This window comes from Mobula hypostoma, chromosome 6 (assembly GCF_963921235.1).
Source record: "Mobula hypostoma chromosome 6, sMobHyp1.1, whole genome shotgun sequence".
Lineage (NCBI taxonomy): Eukaryota > Metazoa > Chordata > Chondrichthyes > Myliobatiformes > Myliobatidae > Mobula > Mobula hypostoma.
This window is the reverse complement of record NC_086102.1, coordinates 98949816-98973295: the sequence shown is the minus strand read 5'-3', so window position 1 is coordinate 98973295 and position 23480 is coordinate 98949816. Positions and strand designations below refer to the sequence as shown.

At 43.8% G+C, this 23480-nt stretch overlaps 1 protein-coding gene across 6 annotated transcripts in view; it reads right to left on the bottom strand.

Moving 5' to 3' along the window:
• Positions 1-23480, bottom strand: part of hspbap1 (hspb associated protein 1) — a 314662-nt gene that overhangs the window by 135011 nt on the left and 156171 nt on the right. For 5 of the 6 annotated variants that reach the window (XM_063051316.1, XM_063051317.1, XM_063051319.1 and 2 more), the window contains one exon: positions 19330-19466. In XM_063051316.1, the coding sequence (XP_062907386.1) occupies positions 19330-19466 (137 nt within the window). Of the gene's footprint in view, positions 1-19329; positions 19470-23480 lie in introns of all 6 variants that reach the window. The other variant, XM_063051320.1, reaches the window with a different exon arrangement.

Sequence of the window (23480 nt, the reverse complement as noted above, 5' to 3'; positions counted from 1 at the left end):
TCCCTGTATTCTTCTAAATTCCAGTGAGTACAGGCCCAAAACTGCCAAATACTCCTCATATTTTAACCCTTACGTTCCCTGAATCATCCTCCTTCTGGCCTTTCTCCAATGAAGACACATCCTTTCTAAGTACAAGGCCCAAAACTGTTGACAACACTCGAAGTGCGGCTTGACTAGTGTCTTATAAAGCCTCAGCATATCTCCTTGCTTTTATATTCTATTCCCCTTGAAATAAATGAAAACATTGCATTTGCCTTCTTTACCACTGACTCAACCTGTAAATTAACCTTCTGGGAGTCTTGCACGAGGACTCCTAAGTCACTCTGCACCTGTGATGGACATTCTCCCATTTAGATAATAGTCTACACTATTGTTCCTTTCACCAACATGCATTATCGTACATTCCCCAACACTGTATTCCATCTGCCATTTTTTTGCCCATTCTTCCAATTTGTCCAAGTCCTGCTGCAATCGCATTGCTTCCTCAGCCCTACGTACCCCTCCACCAATCGTCATATTATCCACAAACTTTGCCACATTAATTCCCTTATCTAAATCATTGACGATGTGAAAAGTAGCGGTCCCAATACGGACTCCTGAAGAACACCACTAGTCACCAGCAGCCAACCAGAAAAGGCCTCTTTTATTTCCACTCACCACCTCCTGCCTGTCAGCCATTCCTCTATCCATGCCAGTATCTTTCTTGGAACGCCATAGGATTTTATCTTGTTAAGCAGCCTCATGTGTGGCACTTTATCAAATGCCTTCTGAAAATCCAAGTAAATGACATTCAGTGCCTCTCCCCTTTTCACCCTGCTTGTTACTTCCTCGAAGAACTCTTAACAGATTTGTCAGCAAGATTTCCCTTCACAGAAACTATGCTGACGTTGACTTATTTTATCATTAGTCTCCAGGAACATCAAAACCTCATCCTTAATAATAGACTCCACATTTTCCCAGCCACTGAGGTTAGGCTAACTGGCCTATAGTTTCCTTTTTTTTGCCCTCCTCTGTTCTTAAAGACTGGCTTGACATTTGCAATCTTCCAGTCCTCCAGGACCATGCCAGAATCAAGTAATTCTTGAATGATCATAACCAATGCATCCATTATCTCTTCAGTAATCTCCCTCAGGACTCTGGGATGTAGTCCATCTGTTCCAGGGGTCTTATCCACCTTAAGACCTTTAAGTTTGCCTTGCACTTTTTCCTTTGTAACAATAATGGCAATCACTCCTGCTCCCAGACACTCACGGACCTCTGGAACACTACTAGTGACTTCCACAATGAAGACCTATTACGTTGATCTGTCATTTCTTTGTCTCCCATTTCTACTTTATCAGCATCATTTTTCTAGTGGTCCAATATCAACTCTCACCTCCCTCTTGCTCTTTATATCACTGAAGAAACATTTGGTATCCTGCTTTATATTATTGGGTAGTCTGCCCTCTGATTTCAACTTTTCCCCTCTCACAGCTTTTTTAGTTGCCTTTTGTTGGGTTTTAAGAGCTTCCCAATCATCCAAATTCCCACTCACTTTTGCTACCATATGCCCTTTCCTTGGCTTTTATGCAGTTATTAACTTCCTCTGTCAGCCACAGTTACTTACCCCTGCCATTTGAGAACAACTTCTTCTGTGGCACATATCTATGTGTCCTGTGAACTATTCCTTGAAACAGGTCACCTCTGCTCTGCCATCATCACCACCAGTATCCTCCTCCAATCCACCTGGGCAAGCTCCTCTCTCATGCCTCTGCAATTCCCTTTATTCCATTGCAATATGATACGTGTGACTTATGCTTCTCCCTCTCAAATTGCAGTCTGAATTCAATCATATTATGATCACTGCCTCCTAAGGGTTACTTTACATTAAGCTCCCAAATAAGATCTGGGTTTTTACACAACACTCAATCTAAGATAGCCTTTGCCCGAGTAGGCTCAAGTACAAGTTGTTCTAAAAACCACCTCATAGGCCTTCAACAAATTCCTTGTGATCTGATACCAACCTCATTTTCCCGAACCCCTTGCACATTGAAGTCCCCCATTACAATTGTGTAATTACCCTTATTACTTGCCTTTTCCAGCTCTCTTTGCAATCTCAACCCCACATCTTGGCTACTATTTGGAGGCCTATAAATGATTCCCATAATGGTTTTTTCACCTTTGCAACTCCACTCACCAAGATCTGACATTCTCAGACCCTATGTCACCACTTTCTAAAGATGTAATTTCATCTCTTACTAAGAGCCATACCACCGCCTATGCCTTCCTGCCTGACCTTTCGATACCAATCTCTAATTGTGCTACAAGTTCGTTCACCTTATTCCAAATGCCTACACGCATTAAATACAGCACTTTCAGTCCTGCATTCTTCACACTTCTGAATTTTGTCTCTGTGGTAAAATTTAACTCTTTGCTCTGTCTGCATTTGTACCCAATCATTGGCTTGTCCTTCCTTACATTCATGTTGCACGCATCACCTACTTGTAAACCTGCATCTCATCGTTAGCTCTATCATACTAGTTCCCATCTCCATGCCATATTAGTTTAAACCACTTCCAACAGCTCTAGTAAATCTTACCAGAAGAATATTGGTCCCCCTTGGATTCAAGTGCAACCTGCCATTTTGTATAGGTCCCACCTGCCCCAGAAGAGGTCGGACAACATTAGTATCCTCCAATCCTCCGCTACCTCACCTATCACTTAGGATGATTTTAGTATCTCTGCTAGGGCCCAGAATTCTGTACTTGCCTTTCACAAGGTCACAGGGAACACCTTGTCAGGCCCTGGGGATTTATCCATTTGCTTCAAAACAGCAAACACCTCCTCCTCTGTAATCTGTACGAGGTCCATGAAGTCGATGCTGTTTTGCCTCATTTCTGTGTCCATCTTCTGAGTAAATACAGAAGGAAAAAAATCAGTTTAAGATCTCCCCCATCTCTTTGGCTCCACACATGGATTACCATTCTGATCTCCCAGAGGACCAATGTTGTCCCTCGCAATCCTTTGTTTTTTATATATCTGTTGAACCAAGGTGTCTCCTTCAGCTTTTCTGCTAGGGCAACCTCATACCTTCCTTTAGCCCTCCTCATTTCTTTCTTAAGTGTTGTCTTGCATTTCCTATGCTCCACAGGTCCCTCATTTGTTCCAACTTGCCAAAAACTGCTCTGGAACTTTTTTTTTCTCTCAGCCAGGGCCTCAATATCCCTTGTAAATCAAGGTTCCTTAAACCTGTTATCTTTACCTTTTGATCCGACAGGCACATATGAGCTTTGTACTCTCAAAATTTCACTTTTGAAGCCCTCCCAATCACCAAGTACACTTCTGCTAGAAAACACTCTGTCCAAATTCATACTTGCCAGATCCTTTCTGATACCATCAAAAATGTCTTTTCTCCAATTTAGAATCTCAACCCGTGGACCAGACCATCTTTTTCCACAATTACTTTGACGCTAATTGCATTATGATCACTCGATCCAAAATGCTCCCCTGCACACACTCCTGTCACCTGCCCTGCCTCATTTCCAAATAGCAGATCAAGTAGCACACACTTTCTCGTTGGAACTTCTACATACTGAGTAAGGAAACTTTCCTGAATACATTTGACAAACCCTATTCCATCTAGTCCTTTTCCAGTCAGTATTTGGAAAGTTAAAATCACCAACTATATTATGTTTCTTGCTACAGTTTGCAATCTCTCTCCAAATTTGTTACTCTAGATCCCGTGGACTGTTAGGTAGTCTGTAATTTTGCCCCCTCAATGTGGGCATACCTTTCCTATTCTTCAGTTCCACCCATAACACCTCATTAAACAAGTTCTCCAGTCTGTCCTGATTGAGCACTCCCTGATTACTAATGCCACCCCTACTCCTTTAATCCCTCCTGCTCTGTTGCATCTAAAACAACGGAACACCAGAATATTGAGATGTCAGTCCTGACTCTCCTACAACCAAGTCTCAGTAAAGGCAACAATATCATAGGTGAGCTCATCTGCCTTTCTTACAATACTTCTTACATATCTCAGGACATTAGTTGCAGAATGCTCAATCTTTTGATTCCAGTCTCTACCTGAGGTCTTAACAACATCCGTCTCCACTAACTGTTCTGGCACTCTGGTTCCCATCCCCTACAACTCTAGGTTAACCTCCCCCTCAGCAGTAGCAAACCTTTCTGCTAGAATATTAGACCCCTCAAGTTCTGGTGCAAACAGTCCCACCTTCCCTGGAAGGGAGCCTAATGATCCAAAGTCTTCCTGCATCATCTCCTTAGCAATGTTTTAACCTGTATTTTTTTACTATTTCTGACCACACTAGCACATGACACGGGTGGCTTGAGATCACAGCACTGGAGGTCTTGCCCTTTAACTTAGCACCTAACTCCCTGATCTCACTTTGCAGAACCCCGTTACTCTTCTCAGCTATACCATTGATACGTTCGTGGACCATGACCACTGCTGCTCACCCTCCTGAGGAGTTGATCTGAGATTTTCCGAACCCTGGCACGTGGGAGGCAACATATCATCCAGGAATCTCAGTCTTGTCCACAGAGCCTCCTTTCTGTTCCACTCTTTAAAGGATCCCCTATCGCCACAGCTCACTTCTCCCCCCTTCTCTTCTGAGTCACAGAGCCAGAATCAGTACCAGAGATGTAAGTGCTGTGGCTTTCCTCTGCTAGGTCATTCAACCCCTCTCCAAACAGTATCCAAAGGGTTATTGAGAGGGATAGCCACAGGCGTACTCTACACTGGTTGTTTAACCCCTTACCCCTTCCTGACAATCACCCAGTTCCCGTGACCAGCACCTTGGGTGTAATTACCTCTCTACATGTCCTATCTATCACCCGCTCAGCATTCCGAATGATCCGAAGTTCATCCAGTTCCAGCTGCAGCTCCTTAATGCTAGAAGCTGTGGTAGGATTCATTGCTTGCAAGTGAAGTCATCAGGGACACTGGAGGTCTCCCTGCCTTCCCACATTCCATAAGAGAAGCATTCAACTATCCTACCTGGCATCTGTACTCTTTGAACTAAGCAAATAAAAACAAAAACAATAAATAAACTGTGGGAAAAAAAAAATCAACACTTACCTTTTTGCTTTCTCTCACTCAAGCCTCTCCTTGCTGAAGCCTTGATGAGCTAAAGCCTCGAAATCTCTAGTCTAACACTGTCCACTTCAACAATGGCTGCTCCAACAATAGACACTCCACATGCCCCTACCTTATTTTAATTTGTTCTTGCCAATCAATCCCGATCGCTGGTTGGCCACTGCTCTAAACACCAAACTGCTGCAAGTCGATACCTTATGTATTCAACTGGCGAATCTGAGTGAGCTACGTCTTCTCATACTTCCGATCTCCTATTGGCCGCTGTTTTAAACACTAAGCTGCCGTGAGTCAATGCCTTATGTACTCAATCAGTGAACTTGGGTGAGCAACATCTTCTCAAACTTCAGATTTCTGATTGCAGGCTGCTCAAAATATATACTTGCGCTTGAGGTCCTGATGAAGGATCTCAGGCTGAAATACCAGCTATTTCTCTCCATAGATGCTGTCTGACCAGAGGGTAACCATCTTCCTCCTTCTCTCTTTTCCCATTCCCCATTGTGGTTCCCTTCTCATCTCTTTGCCTCACCTGCCCATCATCTGCCCTCTGGTACCCCTTCTTCTTCCCTTTCTTAAATAGTCCACTGTTCTATCAGATTTCTTCTTCAGGTCCTTTACCTCTCCCACCTATGCACTCCCCGTTCTTGCTTCACCCCCCCACCCCATGAACCCATTTCCTCTTCATCTGGTTTCACTTATCATTTGCCAACATGTACTTCTTCTTATTCTGGCTTCTGTCACTTTCTTTTGGTCTCGGCCCAAAAATGTTGACTGTTTAATTAGATTAGATTATTAGATTATGAGGACACTCAGTCCTCGTTTATTGTCATTTAGAAATGCATGCATTAAAAATGATACAATATTCCTCCAGTATGATATCACAGAAACACAAGACAAACCAAGACTAAAACTGACAAAAAACACATAATTATATAGTTACAACAGTGCAAAGCAATACCGTAATTTGATAAGAGTATGGGCACGGTAAAAAAAAGTCTCAAAGTCCTGATAGCCCATCATCTCACGCTGGTCTGCATCCCAGAGTGCTTAAGGAAGTAGCCCAAGAAATAGTGGATGCATTAGTGATAATTTTTCAAAACTTTTTAGATTATGGACTAGTTCCTGAGGATTGGAGGGTGGCTAATGTAACCCCGCTTTTTAAAAAAGGAGGGAGAGAGAAACCAGGTAATTATAGACCGGTTAGCCTAACATCAGTGGTGGGGAAAATGCTACAGTCAGTTATCAAAGATGTGATAACTTGGAAAGCGGCGAAATCATCGGACAAAGTCAGCATGGATTTGTGAAAGGAAAATCATGTCTGACGAATCTCATAGAATTTTTTGAGGATGTAACTAGTAGAGTGGATAGGGGAGAACCAGTGGATGTGGTATATTTGGATTTTCAAAAGGCTTTTGACAAGGTCCTAAACAGGAGATTAGTGTGCAAACTTAAAGCACACGGTATTGGGGGTAAGGTATTGATGTGGATAGGGAATTGGTTGGCAGACAGGAAGCAAACAGTGGGAACAAACGGGACCTTTTCAGAATGGCAGGCAGTGACTACTGGGGTACCGCAAGGCTCAGTGCTGGGACCCCAGTTGTTTACAATATATATTAATGACTTGGATGAGGGAATTAAATGCAGCATCTCCAAGATTGCGGATGACACGAAGCTGGGTGGCAGTGTTAGCTGTGAGGAGGATGCTAAGAGGATGCAGGGTGACTTGGATAGGTTGGGTGAGTGGGCAAATTCATGGCAGATGCAATTTAATGTGGATAAATGTGAGGTTATCCACTTTGGTGGCAAGAACAGGAAAACAGATTATCATCTGAATGGTGGCCGATTAGGAAAAGGGGAGGTGCAATGAGACCTGGTTGTCATTATACACCAGTCATTGAAAGTGGGCATGCAGGTACAGCAGGCGGTGAAAAAGGCGAATGGTATGCTGGCATTCATAGCAAGAGGATTCGAGTACAGGAGCAGGGAGGTACTACTGCAGTTGTACAAGGCCTTGGTGAGACCACACCTGGAGTATTGTGTGCAGTTTTGGTCCCCTAATCTGAGGAAAGACATCCTTGCCATAGAGGGAGTACAAAGAAGGTTCACCAGATTGATTCCTGGGATGGCAGGACTTTCATATGAGGAAAGACTGGATCGACTAGGCTTATATTCACTGGAATTTAGAAGATTGAGGGGAGATCTTATTGAAACATATGAAATCCTAAAAGGATTGGACAGGCTAGATGCAGGAAGATTGTTCCCGATGTTGGGGAAGTCCAGAACGAGGGGTCACAGTTTGAGGATAAAGGGGAAGCCTTTTAGGACCGAGATTAGGAAAAACTTCTTCACACAGAGAGTGGTGAATCTGTGGAATTCCCTGCCACAGGAAACAGTTGAGGCCAGTACATTGGCTATATTTAAGAGGGAGTTAGATATGGCCCTTGTGGCTAAAGGGATCAGGGGGTATGGAGGGAAGGCTGGGACGGGGTTCTGAGTTGGATGATCAGCCATGGTCATACTGAGTGGCGGTGCAGGCTTGAAGGGCCGAATGGCCTACTCCTGCACCTATTTTCTATGTTTCTATGTAGACGGTAGGAGGAAGAAAAACTCTCCCTGCCATGAACCTCCAGCACCGCAAACTTGCCGATGCAGCATCCTGGAAGCACCCGCCCACAGTCCGACTCTGAGTCCGTTCGAGGACTTCGAGCCACTGACCAGCCTTCTGATACTGAGCATCGAGCACCATCTCTGCCAAGCGCTTCGACCCCGGCCTCGGCTGCCAAGCAACAGGCAAAGCCGAGGATTCGGGGCCTTCCCCTCCGGAGATTTCGGATCACACAGTAGCAGCTGCAGCGAGGCAGGCATTTCAGAAGTTTCACCAGATGTTCCTCCGTGCTCTCACGTCTGCCTCCATCAAATCAGAATTGTGCACAGTATCCTACTTGACAGATAACAGATATCATCACCGGAGAGGCCGCACACGCTCCAAAGATGCTGCCTGAATTCCCACAGCATTTTGTGTGTGTCACCCAAATCCCTTACTCCCACAGCCGCAAAAACAGGCAGATTAAACACAAGGGTGTGTAACTATTCCAAATTTCTTTGACAGTGCTCTGAGCATCTAGCCTGCACACAGTGATCTTCAGAAATTAGTCCCTTCAAATACCTGGAAATACTCTTGCACATTCCTTCTCACTGAGCCATAAACTTCTCTGTAACTAAAAGAATGGTCTGTGTTTGGTCACATGTCCCATTGCCAATGGACTGCAGCTGGCAGGCTAAGTGTTGGCAGCTGTGAGAAGGAGATCAATGGAGTATGCTGCGCTGGAGCAACAGATAATTAAAGTCAAAGTCAAAGTAAATTTATTATCAAAGTACATATATGTCAGTGATGAGGAGGATGAGAAGAAGAGGAAGGTCAAGTGGCCAGTAATGGCAGATGAGAAGGCTTGGTGTGTGTTTGATGAGGATATCAGTATGATGTTGGAGAACACTCTCATGGGAATATCAAAGAGAAAGTTGGAAGTGATGGGCGATATGATTTACGATGTTGGAAAGTACCATTTTGGTTGAGTTGAAGAAAGCAAAGCCTACACAGACACCAAGCAGGCGCCAGAAGGAGATTAGTAGGTTGAGGAGAGAGAGACAGAGGTGGAAGATAGCAAGTGAGGGTGACAAGCCAGGGCTTGCTGATCCCCGGGAGCATTTTCGATTAAAGTTAGCATCACTCCATCGTGCAGAGTCACAACGTAAAAAGCGAAAGAAGAGAGAGAAGGCAAGAAAGTCCTTCTTTGAGAACCCTCACCAGTTCACAAAGAAATTGTTTGAACAGAGTAAGAGCGGGCAGCTTAACATCTCTCAACAAGAACTTGAGGATCACCTGGCAAGCACTTACTCTAACGAACAGCGGGAGGCTCCTTTGCTTGACATTTCAGGGCTTGTGAAGCCTACCAAGCCACGAGTGAAGTTCGATCTGTCAGAACCCAAACTGGCAGAAGTCGAACGGTTCATCAGAAAGGCAAGGTCAAGTTCAGTGCCAGGACTTAATGGAGTGCCGCATAAGGTGTTCAAGAAGTGTGAAGAGCTGAGGAAATACTTGTGGAGATTGATAAAAGTGGTGTGGAGACAAGGTGTTGTTCCTTTGTCATGGAGTGAGGCTGAAGGAGTATACATCCCTAAGGAAGGGAATTCTACTACAGTGAATCAGTCCAGACCAATTTCACTCCTGAATGTAGAGGGGAAGATTATGTTTGGCATTCTAGCAGAAAGAATATCTTCATTTGTGATAGAGAATGGATTGGTAAATACATCTGTACAGAAGGCAGGAATACCAGGCTTCCCAGGATGCCTTGAACATACTAGTATTATATGGCATACCATCCAGGAGCAGAAAAGGTTGAGAAGAAATCTGGCTGCAGTTTGGCTTGATCTTGCAAATGCGTATGGTCCTGTTCCCCATGCCCTGATTGAGTTTGCGATGGAATTCCTATGGATTCCTGCTAAGGTGAGGAACTTCGTCATGCAGTATGACAACGATTTCCGGATGAGGTTTTCCACTCAATAGTTTTCAACTAGGTCGCAGAGCTTGGATGTTGGAATTCCAATGGGATGTGCGATTTTACCCATCCTTTTTGTGTTAGCCATCGAGGTCATTGTGAGGGCTGCAGAATCAGTGGGACCAGGTGTCGCACTTGATGGCGGAGGCAGTGGAAAGTGTACTATCTAGACCTGAGGAGCTAATGGATTGGGGAAGAATGAAGTTCAAGACCAAGAAGTCATGGAGTCTTCTTCTTAGGAGAGGAAAGCTGGTTGACTTTCATTTCACCCTTTGTGGAGAGGAGATTCCATCCATTCAGGACCAACCAGTTAAGAGCCTCGGGTGATGATACAAAGAGGAGCTGAGAGACACCAAGAGGGTTCGAGAGACAGGAAAACAGATCAGCAGAGGTCTGATGTCTGTCGACAAGTGTGGCTTGCCTGGCAAGTTGAAGTTGTGGTGCTTGCAGTACGGACTGCTGAAATGGATAATGTGGCCACTAACTGTCTACGAAGTGGCAATGTCCCATGTTGAGGCAATGGAACGGAAGGTCAACAAGTGTGTGAAGAAGTGGCTTGGAGTATCGAGCAGCCTCACCAATGCTGCAGTCCACAGTAGCCAGACAAAGCTTACCATCCCAGTGCAATCTATTGTTGAAGATGTTAAGGTAGCCAAGGTAAGATCATTCTTGATGCTTCGAGACTCAAAAAACCCTGTCATCAAGAACACCCAGCTGGATGTGAGATCAGGCAGGAAGTGGTCAGCCCATGTAGAAGTTGATGAGGCAGAGTCTAGATTGAAGCACAAGGAGATGGTTGGGGCTACCCAGCTAGACCGCCAGGGACTTGGATGGACAACCAACAAGTGGTGGTCATCTTCTACAGGTAAGGAACGCCTTGAGCTTGTAACGCAAGAAATGTGAGAGGTAGAAGAGGAGAAGGGGTTAGCTAAAACAGCTGGCCTGGCCAAACAAGGGGCTTGGACCTGGTGGGAAAGTGTTGAACAACGACATCTATCTTGGAATGTCCTGTGGCAGATGGAACCACTCCGCATTTCTTTTCTATGCAGAGCAGCGTACGACCTGCTCCCAACACTTGCCAACCTCAGCACCTGGTATGAAGATAAGACAGACAGGTGTGCTGCTTGTGGCGAGAAGGGAACACTTCAACATATTTTGAGTGCATGCACAGTCAATCTTTCCAGTGGCACGTACACTTGGAGACATAACAATGTTCTCAAAGTTGTAACAGAAGTGGTTGAGCAGAGAGTACTGCAGCACAACTTATCTCATGCCCCATGCTGCACAGAACATCGTATATCATTTGAGAAAGAAGGCTCGAAGTCAAGGGTGTACAGCGCAAGCCCACAACCAAGCATACTTTCTTCAGCCAATGATTGGTGTGTCAAGGCCGACCTGGATGGGAAAGGCAGTTTCCTGGAGCAAATAGCTTTCACCACATTGCATCCAGATATAATCGCATGGTCTGACACCAGTAGAGAAGTGATTATTGGTGAACTCACAGTCGCCTGGGAAGACAACATCGATGAAGCCCATGAGCGCAAGTTAACCACGTAAGCAGAATTAAGATCAGAGTGCAGAGACAGAGGGTGGAAGGTCTCATGCTATCCATTCAAAGTAGGTTGCCTTGGCTTTATTGCGTTCACTTTCCAGAAATGGTTGCGTGACCTTGGCTTCACTCGAAGAGAGATCAAGTCAACCAGCTGAGGCAGCAGAGACAGGATCATCATGGGTGTGGGCCAAGTACATCCAGGGGGGCAGATAGTCGGACAGTGTATCCATCTTTTGCAAACCCTTCAGTAGTTGCATAGACACCTGAAGAGAAGACTATCTGTTGGATGGAAGCGACCAACAACTCTGATAGAGGCAGTTGCCAAGTTTTTAAGCTCACCAGTGGGAGCTGGCCCACCACCTCAAGGGAGTCTTGATCATAAGTGGGCCGAAACTCCTGAAGACAGGTGGCAGATCAACTGATGATCCCACTGGTGATAGCACAGGACAGTTAACATCTTCGTCCAAGTGTATTTTCAATTCAATTCTGTCACTATATACTACCATATACTGAGTGAAATGGCATCTACTGTTGATCTGTTGTAACAGTAGGCAAATTAGAGCAGATCCCAGTCCCTCCTCAACAAGGAGCAAACTGTCAAAGCACTTCCCTTTGGTAGGTTCAAGTATTCTGCTGGAAGAACTCTGCAGGTCGAGCAGGGGAAAGGGACTGTTGATGCTTTGAGTCGAAACTTCATATCAGGACATCGTGGAGAAGGAAGGCAGCCAGGAAGACAGAAGAGAAGGGGAAATGGTGAATCAGGAGTCTGAGGAGCAGTGAAAGATGAAGGGTAGATAGAGCAAAGTAGAGGAGCATGATGAGAGGTTTGGAATTGGGATAAAGATGCAGGTGGATGATAGAGACAGACAATCAGACAATTAAAAATGGAAAAGTAGAGAGAGGTACAGGGAAGGATGAAGATGGAGAGAGCTGCTGGAGGACAATCAACAGGAATATCAGTCCTGAAGAAGGGTCTCGGCCGGTAACATTGACTGTTTATTCCTTTTTATAGATACTGCCTGACCTGTTGAGTTCCTCCAGCATTTTGTGTGTGCTACCAATGTAAGGGAGATGATAGTTCAAGTTCAAAGTAAATTTATTATCTAAGTATAGATACGCCACCAGATACTATGCTAAGATTGTTTTGCTTGCATGTGTTCAGAGTAGCACAATGAAATACAATAAAATCAATGAAAAACTACACACAGACAAAGACTGAGAAGCAGCCAATGTGCAACAGATAGGTGCAAGAGCAGGGGAAATGCACAATGTGGTTAAATAACTTTTCAGCCATTGTTTCATTGGCAACACAGCTACCTTCTTTGGGAGATCAGGTAGTCGGACAAAATGTCAGTCGAGGTAAAATTGACAAAAATCTTTTGAACATTAATTTCTGTTTGATATAAATGAACATCAAAATTAGCACTAATACAGAGCTTGCCTCACAGGTGAATCAAATGAAAAAAAACCATTCTAGTACAGTATATGTAATTGAGTTACTCTACAAAAGAGATATTGGACAAAATCCAAAGAAGTTTCAGATTCCAATGAGATGAATTATCCTTAATTAACCAATTTCCCCCGGGATCAATATAGTATGACTATGACTACGACTTACTTCTACGTCCCAAACTCCATGACCTATGGTGACAGTATGCATTTAGATTCATAGAATCTTGCAGCATGAAAGAAGCCAACTGAATGTATTAAAAGAGCTATTTCTAACAGAACTGACAAGTCAGTCCCATTTCCTCAAACTTATAGTTTTAAAATATTTATTGTTTCTTTTTAAAAACCTTTGCAATCCTCTAACTTTGCAGTACTCTAAATTTAGAGTACTGAACTCCACAAAACAGGGACAAGTGCAATGATCCTACTAGCAACCTCTGACATCTCAAATGCAAAATGACACTCTGACCATTACATTCTTTTTTGTCCTATCCATGTTTCCCTTTGGCTTTATTTTATTTAAAAGATCTCTGTGCACCTTCGATAACATCTTGCATATTTTACATCTTTAAACATAGCAATTTCAAAATTCAGACCACACCAAAAATAAAGCAAGCCAAACAACAGGAATTCTGCAGATGCTGGAAATTCAAGCAACACACATAAAAGTTGCTGGTGAACGCAGCAGGCCAGGCAGCATCTCTAGGAAGAGGTGCAGTCGACGTTTCAGGCCGAGACCCTTCATCAGGACTAACTGAAGGAAGAGTGAGTAAGGGATTTGAAAGTTGGAGGGGGAGGGGGAGATCCAAAATGATAGGAGAAGACAGGAGGGGGAGAGATGGAGCCAAGAGCTGGACAGGTGATAGGCAAAAGGGATACGAGAGGATCATGGGACAGGAGGTCCGGGAAGAAAGACGGGGGGGGGGGGGGACTGCATTGGCACTGCTTCCTGCACGCATGCAGAGCTCGTTGACTTTATTAACTTTGCCTCCAACTTTCACCCTGCCCTCAAGTTTACCTGGTCCATTTCCGACACCTCCCTCCCCTTTCTAGATCTTTCTGTCTCTGTCTCTGGAGTCTCTGGACACTGATGTCTACTATAAGCCTACTGACTCTCACAGCTATCTGGACTATTCCTCTTCTCACCCTGTCTCTTGCAAAAACGACATCCCCTTCTCACAATTCCTCCATCTCTGCCGCATCTGCTCTCAGGATGAGGCTTTTCATTCTAGGACGAGGGAGATGTCTTCCTTTTTTAAAGAAAGGGGCTTCCCTTCCTCCACGATCAACTCTGCTCTTAAACGCATCTCCCCCATTTCACGTACATCTGCTCTCACTCCATCCTCCCGCCACCCCACTAGGAATAGGGTTCCCCTGGTCCTCACCTACCACCCCACCAGCCTCCGGGTCCAACATATTATTCTCCGTAACTTCCGCCACCTCCAACAGGATCCCACCACTAAGCACATCTTTCCCTCCCCGCCTCTCCCTGCATTCCGCAGGGATCGCTCCCTATGCGACTCCTTTGTCCATTCGTTTCCCCCATCCCTCCCCACTGATCTCCCTCCTGGCACTTATCCGTGTAAGCGGAACAAGTGCTACACATGCCCTTACACTTCCTCCCTTCAGGGCCCCAAACAGTCCTTCCAGGTGAGGCAAGACTTCACCTGTGAGTCGGCTGGGGTGATATACTGCGTCCGGTGCTCCCGATGTGGCCTTTTCTATATTGGCGAGACCCAACGCAGACTAGGAGACCGCTTTGCTGAACACCTACGCTCTGTCCGCCAGAGAAAGCAGGATCTCCCAGTGGCCACACATTTTAATTCTACATCCCATTCCCATTCTGACATGTCTATCCACGGCCTCCTCTACTGTAAAGATGAAGCCACACTCAGGTTGCAGGAACAACACCTTATATTCCATCTGAGTAGCCTCCAACCTGATGGCATGAACATCGACTTCTCTAACTTCCGCTAATGCCCCACCTCCCCCTCGTACCCCATCTGTTACTTATTTTTATACACACATTCTTTCTCTCACTCTCCTTTTTCTCCCTCTGTCCCTCTGAATATACCCCTTGCCCATCCTCTGGGTCCCCCCCGCCACTCCTTGTCTTTCTTCCCGGACCTCCTGTCCCATGATCCTCTCGTATCCCTTTTGCCTATCACCTGTCCAGCTCTTGGCTCCATCCCTCCTCCTCCTGTCTTCTCCTATCATTTTGGATCTCCCCCTCCAACTACCAGCAACTTTTATGTGTGTTGGTTGAATAAAGCAAGCCAGTTGTCTTTATTTGCTGAGTTTCTGTGCTTTTCAAAATTGACAATAACCTCATTTCCATTAAAGGCCTGGCTAGCTGTCCAATCAATAATACTCTGCAGCTTTAGACAGATGAAGTGTGTTGACAAGCATACCAATATCCCCCCCATATCAAGTAAATAGATCTACACATTTATAATTCTCATCTTAAGTGGCCATATTATTAGGTACAGGAATGGAATCTGGTGTGGTCTCCTGCTGCTACATACCATCTATTTCAAGGTTCAACAGTTGTACATTCAGAAATGCTCTTTTGCACACCACTGGTGTAAAGATTGGTTATTTGAGTTAATCTTGCCTTCCTGTCAGCTTGAACAAGTCTGGCTTGTTCAAGTCTCCTTTAACTTTTCTCATTAACAAGGCATTTTCACCCATAGAACTGCCCCTCACTGGAGTTATGTTTGTTTTTTGCATCATTTTCTGTAAACTGTAGAAACTCCTTTAGATGAAAACTCCAGGAAGTCAGCAGTTTCTGAGATATTCAAACCAGCCACCTGGCACCAGCAATCAAAGTCACTTAGATCACATTTTTTCCTCATTCTGATGTTTGGTCTGATCAAGAAATAAACCGCTTGACCATATTTACAAGCTTTTATGCATTGAGTTGCTGTTACATGATTGGCTAATTAGATGTTTGCATTAACATCCGTTATTAACATTAACATTAGCATTAACATTATGAGCCCTGTAGCTCAGAAGGGTAGGGAAAGGAAGAGGAGGGCAGTAGTAATAGGGGACTCGATAGTTAGGGGGTCAGATAGGTGATTCTGTGGACGCAGTCAGGAGACCCGGATGGTAGCTTGCCTCCCTGGTGCCAGGGTCCGGGATGTTTCTGATCGCGTCCAAGATATCCTGAAGTAGGAGGGTAGGAGCCAGAGGTCGTAGTACATATAGGTACCAATGACATAGACAGGAAAAGGGAAGAGGTCCTGAAAGGAGAATATAGGGTGTTAGGAAGGGAGTTGAGAAGAAGGACCACAAAGGTAGTTATCTCGGGATTACTGCCTGTGCCACGCGACAGTGAGAGTAGGAATGGAATGAGATGCAAGATAAATGCGTGGCTGAGGGATTGGAGCAGGGGGCAGAGATTCAAGTTTTTGGATCATTAGGACCTCTCTTGGCGCAGGTGTGACCTGTACAAAAAGGATGGGTTGCACTTGATTTGCAAAGGCTACTGGGGAGACTTTAAACTAGAATGGTTGGGGGGGTGGAAATCAAATTAAAGAGACTAGGAGAGAGGAGATTAGTTCAGAAATAGAGAAAACTAGTAGACAGTGTGTGAGGGAGGATAGGCAGGGGACAGAGAATGGGAGTGCTCAGACCGAAGATGTAGGGGAGAAGGAAGAAAAAGATAACAAAGTTGTTTGCACCATTAGGGATAAACAGAGAGTAAGAGGTGGAGAGTTTCTTAAATGCATCTACTTTAATGCTAGGAGCATTGTAAGAAAGGTGGATGAGCTTAGAGCATGGACTGATACTGGAAATATGATGTTGTAGGTATTAGTGAAACATGGCTGCAGGAGGGGTGTGATTAGCAACTAAATATTCCTGGATTTTGTTGCGTCAGGTGTGATAGATTCAGAGGGGCAAGAGGGAGAGGTGTTGCATTGCTTGTCAGAGAATATATTACAGCGGTGCTTTGGCAGGATAGATTAGAGGACTCGTCTAGGGAGGCTATTTGGGTGGAATCGAGGAATAGGAAAGGTGTAGTGACGCTTATAGGGGTGTATTATAGACCACCTAATGGGGAGCGAGAACTGGAGGAGCAAATTTGTAAGCAGGTAGCAGATATTTGTAGTAAGCACAAGGTTGCGATTGTGGGAGATTTTAATTTTCCACACATAGACTGGGAAGCCCATTCTGTAAAAGGGCTGGATGGTTTACAGTTTGTAAAGTGTGTGCAAGATAGTTTTTTGCAGCAATACATAGAGATACCAACTAGAGAAGGGGCAGTGTTGGATCTCCAGTTAGGGAATGAGATAGGTCAGGTGACAGAGGTATGTGTTGGGGACCACTTCAGGTCCAGTGATCACAATGCCATTAGTTTCAATATAATTATGGAGGAGGATAGGACTGGACCCAGGGTTGAGATTTTTGATTGGAGAAAGGCTAACTTTGAGGAGATGCGAAAGGATTTAGAAGGAGTGGATTGGGACAATTTCTTTTATGGGAAGGATGTAATAGAGAAATGGAGGTCATTTAAAGGTGAGATTTTAAGGGTACAGGACCTTTATGTTCCTGTTAGGTTGAAAGGAAAGGTTAATAGTTTGAGAGAGCCACTGTTTTCAAGGGAGATTGGAAACTTGGTTCGGAAAAAGAGAGAGACCTACGATAAATATAGGCAGCTTGGAGTAAATGAGGTGCTTGAGGAATATAAAGAATGAAAAAAGAATCTTAAGAAAGAAATTAGAAAAGCTAAAAGAAAATATGAGGTTGCTTTGGCAAGTAAGGTGAAAATAAATCCAAAGGGTTTCTCCAGTTATATTAATAGCAAAAGGACAGTGAGGGATAAAATTGGTCCCTTAGAGAATCAGAGTGGACCGCTACGTGCGGAGCCAAAAGAGAAGGGGAGATTTTGAACAATTTCTTTTCTTCGGTATTCACTAAGGAGAAGGATATTGAATTGTGTAAGGGAAACAAGTAGGGTAGTTATGGAAACTATGATGATTAAAGAAGAGAAAGTACTGGTGCTTTTAAAGAATATGAAAGTGGATAAGTCTCCGGGTCCTGACAGGATATTCCCTAGGACCTTGAGGGAAGTTAGTGTGGAAATAGCAGGGGTTCTGACAGAAATATTTCAAATGTCATTAGAAACGGGGATGGTGCCGGAGGATTGGCATTTTGCTCATGTTGTTCCATTATTTAAAAAGGGTTCTAAGAGTAAACGTAGCAATTATCGGCCTGTGAGTTTGATATCAGTGGTGGGTACATTGATGAAAAGTATCCTTAGAAATGGTATATATAATTATCTGGATAGACAGGGTCTGAATAGGAACAGTCAACATGGATTTGTGCGTGGAAGGTCATGTTTGACAAATCTTATTGAATTTTTTGAAGAAGTTGCTATGAAAGTTGATGAGGGTAAAGCGGTGGATGTTGTCTATATGAACTTCAGTAAGGCCTTTGACAAGGTTCCACACGGAAGGTTAGTTAAGAAGGTTCAATCGTTAGGTATTAATATTGAAGTAGTAAAATGGATTCAGCAGTGGCTGGATGGGAGATGCCAGAGAGTAGTGGTGGATAACTGGTTGTCAGATTAGAGGCCGGTGACTAGCGTGTGCCTCAGGGATCTATACTGGGTCCAATGTTGTTTGTCATATATATTAATGATCTGGATGATGGGGTGGTAAATTGGATGAGTAAGTATGCAGATGATACTAAGATAGGTGGAGTTGTGGATAATGAAATAGGTTTTCAAAGCCTGCAGAGAGATATAGGCCAGTTAGAAGAGTGGGCTGAAAGATGGCAGATGGAGTTTAATGCTGAAAAATGTGAGGTGCTACATTTTGGTAGGACTAATCAAAATAGGACATACATGGTAAATGGTAGGGCATTGAAGAATGAAGTAGAACAGAGGGATTTAGGAATAATGGTGCATAGTTCCCTGAAGGTGGAATCTCATGTGGATAGGGTGGTGAAGAAAGCTTTTGGTATGCTGGCCTTTATAAATCACAGCATTGAGTATAGGAGTTGGAATTTAATGTTGAAATTGTACCAGGCATTGGTAAGGCCAAATTTGCAGTTTTGTGTACAGTTCTGGTCACCGAATTATAGGAAAGATGTCAACAAAATTGAGAGAGTACAGAGAAGATTTACTAAATGTTACCTGGGTTTCATCTCCTAAGTTACAGAGAAAGGTTGAACAAGTTGGGTCTTTATTCTTTAGAGCGTAGAAGGTTGAGGGGGGACTTGACAGAGGTATTTAAAATTATGAGAGGGATAGATAAGAGTTGGCATGGATAGGCTTTTTCCATTGAGAGTGGGGCAGATTCAAACAAGAGGACATGAGTTGAGAGTTAAAGGGCAAAAGTTAGGGGTAACATGAGGGAGAACTTCTTTACTCAGAGAGTGGTAGCTGTGTGGAACTAGCTTCCAGCAGAAGTGGTTGAGGCAGGTTCGATGTTGTCATTTGAAGTTAAATTGGATAGCTATATGGACAGGAAAGGAATGGAGAGTTATGGGCTGGGTGCAGGTCGGTGAGAGTAAGAGTTCGGCACGGACTAGAAGGGCCGAGATGGCCTGTTTCCGTGCTGTAATTGTTATATGGTTATATAACAAGCAGGTGTATACATGTACCTAATAAAGTGGCCACTGAATGTATTTTCAACAGGGAAAAGAGATCTGAATTAAATTAGCAGTACCTTCCTTGTACTTGTAACACCAGATTGCATCCATAAGAATCAAGGTGACAGGGGGTGTTGGCTGCTTCACTGCCAATCCATAGAGTGCTGTCTCGTCCATCTCTCCCAGGGAACCCAAAGTCAGACCAGATTATATCCTACTAACGAAATGGACACATCAGTGAAGCCTTAGTGATTATTCAAGTCTCGATTCTCTTAATTCTTAAGAGAGGTTATAAAGAAAGCTTTTGGCACATTGGCCTTCATAAATCAGACCACTAAGTACAGGACTTTAGATGTTATGTTGAAGTTGTATAAGATGTTGATGAGGCCAAATTTGGAGAATTCTGGTCACCTATCTGCAGGAAATATATCGATCAGATTGATAGAGTACAGAGAAAACTTACAAAGATGTTGCTGGGACTTGAGGACCTGAGGAATAGGGAGAGGTTGAATGGTTCAGGAGTTTATTCACTGAATTGGAGGAGAGTGAAGGGAAATTTGACAGAGGTATGCAAGATTACGAGGGGTATAGGTAGGGTAAATGCAAGCAGGCTTTTTCCATTGTAGTTGAGTGAGACTCAAACTAGAGGTCATACATTAAAGGTGGAGAGTGAAATATTTAAGGGGAACCTAAGGGGGGAACATCTTCACTCAGAGGGTGGTGAGAGTGTGGAATGAGCCTCCAGTGATGCAGTTTTGTTGCAACATTTATGATAATTTGGATAAATAAATGGATGGGAGGGGTATGGAGGAGGATGGTCCAGATATAACTAGGCAAAGTAACAGTTCTCCATGGACTAGACGGGCTGAAGGGCCTGTTTCTGTGCTGTAGTGCTCTATGACTCTATTCTCTTGTACAACTTTGCAGTTAGACCTGTATCTATCTTAGTACGAACCACAGTGTACTAATTTGCTTTGCCCTGCAGTCTGAAAACTCACAGGTATATAGTCCTCCTGTACTTAAAAATATACCATTCAGTTTCTGAAGCACAAATTACTGTGCTAGGAGCCTGCTTCTGGCAGCTACTGTTGCAGGAAGCTTTCCCAATTACATTGCCAGTAACTTGGCACCAAGACTACTTCTGGCTCTCCTGGAACAATAAATCAGTTTGGAACATGTGAGGGCTGTTGCTGGGAAGTGTCCAAATGTACTTTACTTGTACTAACAAAATGGAAACAAGGAGGCGGAGCTTAGAAGGAACGATGGCACCTAACGGCGAGTCCTTTGCTTGCATCTTTGGAAACATCTCCATTTCTACCTTTAATACCTTTATTTTTCCCTTTCAGGGTTCTTTTGAAGACCCTAACCTGGAGTTACCTGCAGGCTTTAGTTCTTTGCGGGAATAGGATCTGGTGTGGGTAAACGTTAGCACATTTTTATTTACAGAACAGCTTCAGATTAACACTGAGCATATGGGACAAGGCTACCACCTAAACTCCTGGGGTGAACCATCCGCATTGCCCACTGAGAACCAAGTTCTTTATTATGTACACACATAAAAACACATCTTCCCCCTTTAAAGAAAAACAAACACAATACTTACTATGTGCTCATAAACCTGCAAGGAACAATAAACTTTTCCAACCAAAGATATCTACATTAACTTCAATTACAATGATGAAATACAGCCCTTTATTCACTTAACAACTTTCAATCAGTCTTTGGGATGGCTTGGTGACCTTTTTGGTCTGCTGTTTGTTTCCACAGATGTATTGCTTTCATTTGCTGCATTAATATTAGTGTCTTTCTGAGAACTCTGATCAATGTGTTCAATTTTTACATCTGCTGGCCCCTTTGATGAACTGACAGGTGATGTGTCACGGCTATGGGTTGGAGCTAGTGGCCATAACTCCACAGGATTCATTCTCAGGTGTCCCTCTCTCTGTCTGGATCACGGAAGAATGTGGAGCTACTTCCCCTTGCACAGATCCTTGCTTGGAACATGTGTCAAAATCGTAATTTCGTATTTGCACCAGATCTCCTGGCTTCAGGACTGGTAGGTTTTTCACAGTCTTGTTGTAAAACTGTTTTTGTTTTCCTTTCTCTTTCTCTTTAGCCAAGGGGGAACCAAGGGGGATTCTGGTGACCACCTGCTCCATAAGACCATAAGACATAGGAGCAGAATTAGGCTATTCAGTTCATCAAGTCTGCTCTGCCATTCTATCATGGCCAAACCCAGATCTCACTCAACCTCATACACCTGCCTTCTTGTTGTATCCTTTGATTCCCTGACCAATCAGGAAACTATTAATTTCCACCTTAAATATATCCACAGACTTGGCCTCCACCGCAGTCTGTAGCAGAGCATTCCACAGATACACTACTCTCTGGCTAAAAATGTTCCTCGTTGTCTCTGTTCTAAAAGGTCGCCTTTCAATTTTGAGGCTGTGTCCTCTAGTTCTGGATACACCCACCATAAGAAGCATCCTCTCCACATCCACCATATCCAGTCCTTTCAACATCTGGTAGGTTTCAATGTGAACCCCCCCCATATTCTTCTAAATTCCAGTGAGTACAGGCCCAAAGCTGCCAAACACTCCTTCCTGGAATCACGCTCTGACTCTCTCCAATGAAAATACCTCTTTTCTGAGATACGGGGCCCAAAACTATTGACAATACTCCAAGTGCAGCCTAACTAGTGTCTTATAAAGACTCAGCGTTATCTCCTTGCTTTTATATTCTATTCCTCCTGAAATAAATACCAACATTGCATTTGTCTTCTTTACCATAGACTCAACCTGTAAGTTAACCTTCTAGGAGTCTTGCACATGGACTCCTAAGTCTCTCTGCATCGCTGATGTTTGAACCTTCTGCACACTTAGATGATAGTCCGCACTATTGTTCCTTTTACCGAGATGCATTATCATTAATTTCCCAACACTGTATTCCATCTGCCACTATTTTGCCCATTCTTCCAATTTGTTTAAGTGCTGCTGTAAACGCAGTGCTTCCTCAGCACCACCTACCCCTCTACCTATCTTTGTATCATCCGAAAACTTTGCCACAAAGCCATCAACTCCACTATCTAAATCATTGACAAAAAATGTGAAAAGTAGCGGTCCTAATACTGACGTCCAGCAGCCAACCAGGAACAGTCTATTTTATTCCACTCTCTGCCTCCTGCCTGTCAGCCATTCCTCTATCCATGCCAGCATCTTTCTTGGAATGCTATAGGATTTTATCTTGTTAAGCAGCCTCATGTGTGGCACCTTATCAATGCCTTTTGAAAATCCAACTAAATGACATCCACTGCCTCTCCTTTCTCCACCCTTCTTGTTACTTCCTAGAAGAACTCTAATAGATTTTTCAGGTAAGATTTTCCTTCAGAGAAACCATGCTGACTTTGACTTATTTTATCATTAGTCCCCAAGTACCCCGAAACATCATCCTTAATATAGGCTCCAACACTTTTCCAACCACTGAGGTTAGGCTAACTGGCCTATAATTTCCTTTCTTTTGCCTTCCTCCCTTCTTAAAGAGTGGAGTGACATTTGCAATTTTCCAGTCCTCCTGAACCATGCCAGAATGAAGTGATACTTGAAAGATCATGACCCATGCATCCATTATCTCTTCAGCAACCTTTCTCAGGACTCTGGGATGTAGTCCATTTGCTCCAGGTGACTTATCCACCTTATGACATTTGAGTTTACCGAACATTTTTTCCTTTGTAATAGCAATGGCACTCACTCCTACTCCCTGACACTCACGTACCTCTGGCACACCGCCAGTGTCTTCCACAGTGAAGACTGATGCAAAGTACCAGTTAAGTTCATTTGCCATTTCTTTGTCCCCCATTACTACTTCACCAGCATCATTTTCCAGTGGTCCAATATCAACTCTCACTTCCCTTTTACTCTTTATATCACTGAGAAAAACTTTTAGTATCCTGCTTTATATTATTGGCTAGTTTGTCCTCATTTTTCATCTTTTCCTTTCTGAGAGCTTTTTTAGTTGCCTTTTGTTGGATTTTGAAAGCTTCCCAATCATCCAACTTCCCACTCACTCGTTACCTAATGTGCCCTTTCCTTGGCTCTTATGCAGTCCTTAACTTCTCTTGTCAGTCATGGTTGCTTACTCCTGCCATTTCAGAACTTCTTCTGTGGTACATACCTATCCTGTGCCTTTTGAACTATTCCCAGAAACTTCAGACACCTCTACCCTGCTGTCA